General features: G+C 45.6%; 1 protein-coding gene across 2 annotated transcripts in view; it reads left to right on the top strand.

Moving 5' to 3' along the window:
* Window positions 1-1,317: 1,317 nt before the first annotated feature.
* Window positions 1,318-11,461, top strand: part of PTCHD4 (patched domain containing 4) — an 81,893-nt gene continuing 71,749 nt past the window's right edge. The window contains exon 1 of one of the 2 annotated variants that reach the window (XM_027690111.1): window positions 1,318-1,912. In XM_027690111.1, coding sequence (XP_027545912.1) covers window positions 1,487-1,912 — 426 coding nt within the window. In that variant the 5' untranslated portion in view covers window positions 1,318-1,486. Of the gene's footprint in view, window positions 2,087-11,461 lie in introns of both variants that reach the window. The other variant, XM_027690110.1, reaches the window with a different exon arrangement.

Below are 11,461 nucleotides of genomic sequence, written 5' to 3'. Positions count from 1 at the left end.
TAAATAATTTCTGCTTGAAAAAACTAGCTGAAGTATAGCAGAAACTTGGTGAAGGGAGAGACGCCAAGCAGAGATCTGCATTATTTTGGGGGTTGTTTTTTAATTGCATTTAGAATTACAAATATGAAGCTCATGTAAAACTAGCCTGCCTTTCCTCCTTGCTTTCCTGCAAGGGGCTGTCAGGTCTGCTGGGGCTGGATCTGCTGTCCTGAGCAGTCCTGGCTGAGGCTCCCGGAGGAGCAGAGCTTTCTGCCTGGAGAGTTGGTGGGCAGCTCGCCTGCTGCAAATGCATTTCTCTGCTGCTCGCCTTTGGTCCGGAGAGCTGCAGAATCTTTCTCCTCTTATGTAATGGTCTGCTGGTGTCTTTGCTCAGAAAACCTCTTTTTCAGCTGGAGGGTGTCAGGAGCCGTGTCCTACCTCTCTTGGGTCACTGCTGAGAGAGCAGCTGGCCGGGGGAGATGTGCCAGGGCGTGGGGCAGTAGAAAGGAGCAGCTCCCCTCCCCTTCCTTCTCTTGTCCCCAGCCTTTCCCTGGGTCACCCTCCTCCTCGTAGGAGCACGGGGCAGCTCCGCCTGGGCGACCACGGGCAGCAAATGGGGGAAAAGGGGAGAGGGGAAATCTGTACTGGAGCGGTGTGTGTGGGGTGTCCCCTCGCCCCGAGAGCCACAGCGCGGCTGGGGCAGAGCCGAGCGCCACGGGGGGATGCGGTGGGACATGGGGACGAGAGCGGAGCGCGGCGAGGGGATGCAGCAGTCGCGGGACCGGGGGATGGAGAGGGGAGTGCGGCGAGGGGATGCAGCAGCCGCGGGACCGGGGAACGAAAGAGGAGCGCGGCGGCAGCTGCTGCTGCTGAGGGAAAGCGGTTCGCCAAGTCTCCGAGCCGGAGCTCTCCCTTCTCCGGCAGCCGGCGGGGATGGGGAGGAGGGGGCGAGGGAGGGGCGCGGTGGGGTCGGGGGACGTCAAAATGCAGCATCATCCTCCTGCCCCGGCAAATTCCGTACGTGTGTGTGTGTGTGTGCGCGGAGGGGAGAAAGCGAGCAGTGCGGGGGCACTGCCCGCACCGCCCCGGAGCAGCTGGGCCGGGCGCCGGGCTGCGCGGGGCGCGGAGCGGAGCGGGCACTGCGGAGCTCCCGGTGCAACGCCCGAGCCTCGCCGGAGAAAGGGGGGCACCAGGAGGGAGGGGAAGGAGGGGAAGGGGGGCGGCGATGATAGCTGGCTCGGGGGGAGGGAGGAGAGAGAGCGGGGGGGGGGGGAAGAGAAAGAGGGGAAAAAAGGCAAGGACCCCCCCTCCCCCGTCCTCCTCCCTCCCCTGCCCGGTCCCTTCCACCCCCGGCACACACACACACACCCGCACGCACACACACACCCCATTGATCAATATTTGGCTGTCTTGCTGCAACTTGCTGCAGTCTTTTAAAGGAGTAGTAGAGAGAGAGGGAGAGAGAAAGGGAAACTGGTAGGAAGGGGTAAGGAGCTACACATGTCACATGTGCTTTCTAAGACGGCCAGGAGCATCTGCAGGCTGGATCTGGTGGAGGATGCTGCGGCAGGTGATACACAGAGGGCTCCAGTCGTTTTTCTACAAGCTGGGCTTATTCGTGAGCAGGCATCCGGTGTTTTTCCTCACTGTGCCCGCAGTCCTGACCATCATCTTCGGCTTCAGCCTGCTCAACCGCTTCCAGCCTGACACTGACCTGGAGAGCCTGGTAGCCCCCAGCCACAGCCTGGCCAAGATCGAGAGGAGCTTAGCCAGCAGCCTTTTCTCCCTCGATCAATCCAAAAGCCAGCTGTATTCGGACTTGCACACCCCGGGGAGGTATGGCAGGGTGATTCTCCTCTCCAAACCCGGAGGCAATATTTTGCATCAGGCTGATGTGATCCTGCAGATCCACCGAGCCGTGCTGGAAATGAAGGTGAACTACAAAGGCTATAATTATACTTTTTCCCATCTGTGTGTGTTGAGAAATCAGGATAAGAAATGCGTGCTGGATGATATTATTTCAGTGCTAGAGGATCTGAGGCAGGCTGCCCTCTCCAATAAGACAACAGCCAGGGTGCAAGTGAGCTATCCCAACACTAAATTGAAGGTATGCTCTTACTGCATGCTTTTGCCAATTAAAGAGGCAGCACTTCATTTCTTGTCCTAAACAGCAAAGAGAAATATAATCATATCTATCTCTCTCTATCGAAATCTGTGTGATCTGGGCTTTCCTTGGGAAGCAGCTGAATCCGGTGCCTTGCTATTGTTCTGGGAGAGGAGGGAGGGTGGGGGACTGGATGCTACTGAAGCAGGAGAAGGAGGGAGCGGAGAACCTGAGCACCGTGAGACCTTGCAGTGCACTGAAGGTTCAATATATGGGGGAAAAGGGACAGGAGGTCGGTGGGTGGTTCAGAGCTGGGTTGCACTATCACCTTTTCAAGCCTCACTGCTGTGGTGGGATAATTTATCTTTAGTGTGCCCAGAAAAAGCTTTCCTCAAAGACACAGTGAGCTCCTGTATCTACCTGCCCCTTCCAGTGCTGTAGGAGCAGCAGGAGGTTTGGGCCAGAAGCAATTTCAGGTGTCCTGCCTTCTTTACCTGCATGCATAGAAGGGGAGGTGGGAATTTTTTTCTCTCGATGTGAAAATTATTAACTCCATCGCTGACGGATGGGCTGGAGTTTTGGGATGGATACGAACAGCTGGAGGCTTCCAGTAAAGTTGAAACGAGGTAAAAGGTGAAAGTAGTTCCAGTCGTTCCAATTAAAAGAATAAACAATGTGGCACGAATTATATCAGGACTATTTCGCTGGCACAAAAGCTCCCATCTGCTTTCCCTCCCGTCTGGAGCAACCCAGCTCACCAGGACTAACCCGCTGTGAGTAAATAAGGTACAAAGTTTGCAGGTGGCTCAGGAAAGAACTTTCTGCGGATTACAGTGTATCTGCATGCTCCCTTGGGCATTGCACCAGAGGCAGGATTTATTTATCAGAGTGTAACAAACTCCCTAGCACGCTATTTAGTCATGGCTCAGGTCATAGGGAGGAGGATACGGTCCTTCTTGTACACCAGAGATCTTTGGGGTTACCTGTCCTTCTTTTTTCAAAGAATTTCTTGGGGATGAGGGAGGTAGTGCTCTCGCAAGTACCAGCACCAAGATCCTGAAGTCATAATTTGTTTCTTCCTGTTCATTTATCAGGAAAAAAAAAGATAAAGTCAGTCCCTGTCCCAAAATCTGAAACAGAGACATAGATTGTTTTTACTGATCTCCTTGCTTCAGTAAAAGGGCCAGGTGGGACAGCTGGGATTTGGTCCTGTGGCTGTAGATGTTAGAGTAAGTGCTTTATTCAGAGTTGTAGCTGTTTGAGCTGAGTGTGTGGAAATGAAAAGGTGTCCTTGCTGCTGCTGGAAAGTACTGAGTGCAAGGAGTACTCAGTACTCAGAAAAACAAATTATTCTGGATTAAATATCCCTGAACAAATTTTATCTTCTAGTTGGCTGCAAAGACAATCCCACTATTGCAGAATTAAAGTGCTTCTATTCCATTTTTTTTATCTTTAAAGTTAAGATTAAGGTAGTTCAGTGGAGAACACTGATAATCTAGACTAACGTAATTGTAACACACTTTAATACAGAAATTGTCATCCCACTCTCTCAATCCAGATTTATTTTCTTGTGTAGAGAAACACTAACTGAGAAAAACTAGGATGGGGTCACCTGCAATGTGTTTTTTTACTAGAATAGTGCCTACAGCTCCTCCTTTTTTAAAGATAAACACAAAGGACAAGATATGTGATCTGGATTAGTGACTTATTGGAATAAAAGTGCTTGGTAGATAATTCACACAGAGAGAAAGGTTTTCCCAAAGCATAGATGTCTGACTCTAAGCACTGCAAAATACCAGCCCAGCACCTTCAAACCCCCAAGTAGTTGTTGTATATCATCTTCTGGATGAAGGAACAAATGCTCTTAGGTATCTCGGTTTAAAGTTGGACAGAATAGGCAGCTTTCTACCCACTTTCCAGTGAAAGAACATAAAACCACCAAAATCTGTGACTGCATTTCAGAGAAAAGACGGCAATTACAACCCATTTCTGTGGATAAGGAGAATTCCTGCTTTTACTGAGAAAAAGAAATACACTTTGCCACAATTTTTTGTCTTCAGGTAAGGCAAGGACTTTTTTGTGGAACTGTGGTCAGCCCTGAACCTGCGCTGGTCTTCAGCGATGGCGTGTCCACAGAGACTCACCTCCTCTGGTCTCTTTGGCTCCAGCTGCTGGCAATAAATTACTATTTTGTATAGATTAATTCTCTAGGTCATCCCTGTCATCTCTGTTGTCCCATCTACCAAGGGTTAGCAAGGTGTGCGCTCTCCTTCAAGCCATGAACAAAGTCTTGGGTTAATCGAGGCTCACGAGCTATTTACTGACCTCCCTCTCTTTGCACTTCTGAGCAAAAGCTGTGGAAACCCAGGCCTGTGTTGCTTGTTCTGAGGTGTCCAGTTGTGCTTAACCAGAAATATCTCAGATGCTGCACCCACTAGGGTAGATCAGTTTCTGGGTGTTCAGTGGGGGGAAACAACCCCTGTGGCTGTTTCTGTGAGGGTTTTTAAATAAGAGGGCCAAATCTGCCTGCTCTTGTTCTGTGTGGACCAGTGCTCATCACATTCACTGTTCCATGCCCTTAGGATTCTTCTCAGCTAAACTTTTCTGCATCATTAGGACCCACCAGATCTTCTAGGTTGCCTCATTTTCCCAAAGGTCACGTTGCTTGATTAATACTGGTAGATTTTGCTGTCTTTTTCTTTTAATAATGGCCTCAGACTGAACAAAATTCTTCTAAGAACAATATGGGGATTTACAAAGCATGAAGGTGCCCCAGATGTGTTTAGTCTGCAGCTGACATGAGTCAAGTGTCAAACTGTACCGGTTTGAGAACCACAATAACAATGTTGAGCTGTTCCAACCTCACTCCTGCTCCATGTGGGAGCTGCAAAAACACCTTGTAGTTTTTCATTTCCCCCAAGCCTTGTGAGCAGCTCTCACTTTATCCCTCTTCTCATCTCCTCATGGAGGCCAAATTCATTCAGTTCTCTCGGGTGAGGCTGGCTGAAGGCTGACTGAGGGTGAGTTCTTGACAGGTCTCTCATGGGAACTTCGTGGGAGCCATCTGAGCAGGTTTAAGCAAACTGCTCTAGTTTTGAAACAGCTCTTATTGGGCTGCAAAATCTGATGAAACTGCTCGACTTTTCCTAAGGAAATCTGTATGTGGAGGGTGATGTTTGTTTAACCATTACTTGCTGTATGTTGAAAGAGGTTGTAGCCCTGAATACTTCTATCTTCACTGCCCTTCTGTGAGTCAGGAAGCCTTGGTCTCTCCACTTGCCTGAGAAGGAGCAGAGACAAGGCACTCACATTCAGAGCACAGACTGCAGCGTGGTTTCCAACTCCTGAGATGGGTTTAAAATCCACTCTGGCAACACAGGGGTCATTGTAGGCTAGCTCAGGTGAACTAGGCTATAACAAAAAACCAGCTCCCGTTGCTTTGGGGACAGTGTCTAGCCTGTTCATGGTTATTGCTACGCTGCAATCTGCAGCCCAGTCAGAGAGTGACTTGCCCAAGGTCATGCAGATAGACCGTAGTGGAGCAGGAAAACAAAGCTGGATGTATGAAGTCTTGATGAAGACTTTTGAGATACGTCCTGGAGAAAGATTCCTCATGCTTTCCTAGCTCCGGGACATAGAAATGGTGCTCCTGTGCTTGGGGTCTGGATTGTGCCCTAACTGCATAGATTGAGCAAATCTACACTGACCATCAGTCATCAAACTGTTCAATCTCAAATTTTGTCAAAACTTGGCATTATTTTTGTCAGTTGAGACCTCCAGGACAGTGCCTGGACTTGACTTGAGGGACAGCATGGGAAAAGATTCGCTTCTAGCTGGTATATCTACTCTGTCCTCGGCATAACAGTGTGCAGTGTTCTTAGAAGTGGACACGTTGTGCCCTTGGCCCCAGTGTGGGGACAAAAGTGTGGTCTGAGACACAGTTTATTCATTGGTATAGATAGAATTATTGATTACATGGGGATTACTTCTTGTGTAGAGTCAAATATGAGGGAAGAGATTGTTTTTTGACCCTAATTTGTTAATAACCTCAGAAAATTTGCTGTCCTATTCCGGAAAAAGAAAAGAAAAAAAAATTACAAAAAAAATTAAAATTATTTCTGAACAAAGTCCTTACTCAGAGGGAAAAAAACCCACAAAAATATTTTTTCTGGTATTTCACCTTTACCTTTTCTTTTCATGTTTATTTGCTAGTTTGTCTGAGAAAAGATAATAACTGAGAACTTGCCTCTCTGAGATCAGAATGAGTATGACAACTGCTGGTTTAAAGGAATCTTTTTCAACAGATTAGTTTCTATAATACTGTCTTCAATTAATTAAGTATCAGTCATTTATGAACACTATGCTAAACAGCAGCCAATAAACCAGAGATCTCTATTACCACATTTGTGATAAACACATCAGCAGGATATTGAATCTGTTCTTGCTTAAGCAGAAAAGTTACTTGCATTCACTGAACAACTTGAAACCTCTAAGTGCAGATTTGGTAATGGCCAGATTCTCAATTTTTCTCACACTAACAGCTGTACTCTTAAACGAGTCCTGCTCCATTTGCATTCATGGAGTCTTTCCCACTGCTTTAAGATTAATCCCTCCTTAGATGTCCCTGAGGCATGGGCCACCTCCATGGGACAGAGAGGATATAAAACCAGAGCCCACCTACATCAGAGTAGGCATCTGTGCACCAATAATGTCCACAAACTGATTATTCCTTCAGTAAAATCAGTTCAATTATAAGATTAACTCCAAGGAGTAGATGCTTCCTCGGAGACAATGTGCCTCTGTACCCATTTGTGATACCCCCGTCCCAATCCAAGCCCGTGGGTCAGAATCTTGTGAAGTGCTCCGTGGCTGGCAAAAGCTGCTAAGTCAAAGTAAAATAATAAAACATGCAGGGGGAAGATCAGAAGAGGAAGGCTGGAGGCTGCAGATAGTTTTCATCTCAGCCTCTCAGATCAAGACAGGATTGGGCAGGCTGAGCTCGGAGCAGCTGCTCAGTAGCATGAAAGGAAGCGGAAAATGTTTGAAGGCTGGTAGCATCTTCTGTCTCTCAGGTTGGGAAACTTACTTGAGAAAAAAAGACCCTTTTGTTCTTCCAGCTGTGTTTCCATACTGGCTGGCAGGACTAGGAAGGGCTCCTCACCCTTCTCACCTGGATGGGCTGGTGAACCCAGCAAAGACTGCAAGGAAAATATTCTCCATTGACCTTTTGGGTGACCTTGGTTATCTGCTTCATGCCATCACCACCCTCCCAGCTATTCCACTTTTTAGTTTTGTCAGCACTTGCTGGGGGATGTGGCCTTTTGTGCAGTGCCAGGTCTTGATGCGAATAATAATAGGGAAGCAATTGGAAGGTTGTTTAGGTAGAGAGAACAGGAAGATGCAATCGCAAAGCCCTTCAGTTAGTAGCAATGGCTCATCCCCATGGATCTTGGATAGGTGTCAACTGCTTGCCAAAGGAAGAAAGCCCAGTAGCACTTGCCATCTTCCTACAACAGATAGTCCTCTGTGGACATAAACAAAATACTTATTTCCTTTATTAAATATTTGGTTAACGCTTGGCAATGTTAACACTGACATAGTACCCTACGCCTTTACAAAATATCTTTGGAGCCCCTTACTGTACTGGCTGTGTGAGCTGTTGGAGGGCTCTGAAATTCTCTCTTTAGATTTACAATGAAAGTAAAGAACGTGTATCATATTCCCAGAGAAAGATGCTGGAGAGGTTCGGAGAGGTTCGGAGAGGAGATCCTTAAACCAGCTTTAACTGTTTAAATACATGTTCTATGGTAGAAGTGAGAGGAACTTTGTAAGGACAAAATTAGATTAATAAATATGGCCAAAAAATTCTTAAATAATTTAACATCCTTTACGTGTATGTGTCTATGCATATTACATGCATATCTTTGTCAGTTGGTAAACAATGATGTAGGTAAGGCTGTGCTAGACATTTTGAAAACAGTAATCTAATAGCAAAACCTGTATTAAACCTCTTCAGACATTAAGGGATAAGAGACCTCTTTGCTCTCTGCATAGTGGTTATTACAGATGTCACAGTGAAAAAAACTGCTGACTGGTTTTCCAAGTGAATTAAGTTAGGAAAATCACGATCTCACATTTCTACTGAAAGCTTTTAATTTATGCAGGCCCCACATCCATGCACCCTCCTAGTGCAAACAGTGAGACGTGGCTGGGACTTGAGCTGTGAAACAGCTTTAAAAACAGATGAAGAAAAGTCTTCAGTGATGGAGGAAAGCAGGTGCTGTGTGTGATGGAAAGGAGAGGGGAACGCAACAGGAGGCTAAAAGGGCAAACTATAAAGTCTTTTAAACCTCTCTTTCTCACTATATTAGTCCTTTTCTCTCTTTTCCTACCTACCAAGGTGCACCTATGCTCATGTGGAGAATAGACAGTAAAGGAAGTTCTTGGAAGTGGGGCTGTGAGGCGTCCTACAAAGGGAGAGAGCAGTGACAGAGCTCCTGAGCATTGCAGAGACGATCACATGCAGTGGCACATGTCATTGCCCTAGCCCTGGATTCACCAGGTGGGAATTAGCCTCACTTTTACACTGGTCAGGCCATTTGGGAGCAGGAGCCTTGGGTGGAGTGCTGAAGATCTTTGATGACACTAGCAAGGGTGACCCGATGGCAGCAGGAAGATTTCCAACATCGATGAATTACTGTAGAATCAGCTCAAGGGCAAACTGGTAATAATTTCTTAGTGGGCAGCTCTGGTATGGAACAGAAATTTTGCTGAATTTTTTTTTCTTCCTAAACACCACTCACACATTGGTGGGCAATTCCTGCACAATGCCAGTTCTGCATGCCCAACAACGGCTCTGTGAGACACCAGACAGCCCCACAGCTGTGAGTTGGCCAGATCAGCTTTTCTCACTGGTTTTATATTTTGCCACCACACATGCCCTCCTTCATTCCACCCTTGCCAGCAAACTGGTATCACAGCCAGGGAGCTGCTGGGTGATCCCGGGTTGACAGACTGGCATGTCACTGCCTGGGTTATATTACAGAAGGCTTTGGTCTGATAACGATCTATAACTAAGATGGAAAAGTTAGTTGGCAGCACAGGTGTGTGATGGTTCATGAGCACGTGTGATGGTACATGTTTTGGCATCTCACAGAATAATTCTTCTTTAAAAATCCCAGTTGCACAAGCCCTAAAGCCTGGTTGTCTGCTCTGAGGGCACCAGAAAAGGTAAAGGGCAGTTCTACCTACCTGCGCCACACCTTTGAATGCAAGGCAAGTCACAGAGACCCTCAGGGTAATGCAGCCCACCTACAAAGGACATGCAAGGGGGATTAAATAGGAGCTCCTAATACGGTCCAGTCTGCCATAATTATTTCTTTGTTCAGCTGGTAGGAGATCTGGGAGGTGCCATTGAAGACCTCCACAGGGAAGCCCAAACCTGACGTGTATCCTCTCACAATATATAAGGAACATAAACACCACCCAAAGAACTGGGGGTAGAACCTAAAATTTATGCCCAAGTTTGGTACTGAAACAAGACAGAAAAGTTGCCCTTGTGTAAGACAGGGTCTTGCTTTTCTTACACCTTGCGTAATTGTTTCCACCAGCATTACCCAGGTGTTGTCAGTCTGGTGGGGAGGTGTTATTCTTACCACATACATGGTGCCTTTTTACACGTGTCAAACAGCTTCCTAAAGGGTGCTATGATTCAGCAGTGGCCATGGAGCATTTTGCTGCTTCTGTGCTAAATCTTGTATTACCTGTGCTAAATCATGTATTATCTGTGCTATGTGTAGGGCTGGCCCATAAAATTTCAGATTAATCTTTTCCTATCAGAAGGTACAGGACCCTTGAAACCAAAAGCATCTGTGAAACACTGTCTACTCTGCCCCTAATTTCATTTTGGAGGATGACAAGAGAAGGGCAGTTTCCTTTAGTTTCATTTTGACAGGCCCCTAACAAAATGCTTCCTTTTTTTTTTCTCTTTTTCTCTCATATTATACTTTGGATTAGAAAATGAAGGAGATAAAAAAATCAAAATCACTTTAAAAGAAAATGTTTTCTCATGTTCAAACTTTGGGGAAGGAAAATCACAGCCATAGGTTCTGCCTGGCAGGAACCCTTCATGGCTGAGGACACAGCCCAGACCCCCTGGACATGAATGTACCCACAAGAGGATGCTCTGGCTCTTGTTAATGCTGTTTTTCACTGGAGACCAAGACACTGCATGGATGGGCCAAGTGGTCCTGGCTTCCAGCTTTCCAAGCAGGTTTAGTTTGTAAAAAAATTTGCAGTTCATTGAGAAGAAAGATGTTATTAGCCGTACTTCATTATGCAGCTCCATCTCTTTGATGGGATTTGTGACTTAAATATAAGTCACCTTTTTCCTAACCATTTTCAAGGATGGTTTCTTAGAGCAGATTTTGATTCATTAGCCAAATACATTAACAAATTCAGTGTAGAGTAGATGAAACCTGGAAATATTCATATGCATTTTTGTCCCTAAAATCTACACTTCAATTTGTTCATGTTCTTGACTCTTACCAAAGAAGGGAGGTTTTATTCACAGATAAGCAGAAAACATCCCCCAAAAGTGATTTCAAAACATAGACTTTTGCATCCAGATGAAAAATCCATTTCTCCTCAAGAGTGGCTGGAATGCGTGGTAATAAATGCTCTAGTAGTGTTTCTTTGTTAACTAACCTTAATTTTCCTACCCATAACTGATTTCCCACGTGCATGCAGAAAACACTGGTCACCTAGTTGATGCACAACAGATTTATCATAGTAAATTGCACAGAAATTTGGGACACCAGCAGAGAAACGTGAACATTTCTGAAGATTTAGAAATTTCTGTCCACTCTTTTCTTTTCCCAGGCTTCAAGATTAGCACAAATTTTAGGTTTTAGGTATATACATTAAAAAAAATTTCTCAAGCTTGATAAGCTTGAGAGCTCCACTGCTCTCATAAATTGATGTTTTGGTTTTGAGAATTTAATTTTAGAGAAAAGAGTGCTTTGGGTTTGGTTTGGTTTTGGGGGTTTTTTTTGTGGTTTTGTTGGGTTTTTTTTGTTTTCTCCTAAAAGAATAAAGGTTGTATTCTTACTTTTACCATTTTCTTGCCTCAAGGATCAGATTTTGGAGGTGGGAGAAAGAGGACATCCTTGAAGGGAAATTCATCTTATATAAATGCTAAATGCTGTAATAGCATATGGTCCATGGTCTTTTCATAACAATATTCACCTCAAAAGGCAAGTTAAAACAGGTCGTTTGTCACTACTTAACAGATCTGAACTAAGCTCCTTTAGGAACCTGATACTGTTCTTGTGGAAAACCCAATTACTTTTTGAAGTAGCAAAAATAATAAGGAAAAAT

Source organism: Neopelma chrysocephalum, unplaced genomic scaffold, assembly GCF_003984885.1.
Source record: "Neopelma chrysocephalum unplaced genomic scaffold, ASM398488v2 Primary Assembly neopelma1_80, whole genome shotgun sequence".
Taxonomy (NCBI): Eukaryota; Metazoa; Chordata; class Aves; order Passeriformes; family Pipridae; genus Neopelma; species Neopelma chrysocephalum.
This window is presented reverse-complemented; position numbering and strand designations above follow the sequence as displayed.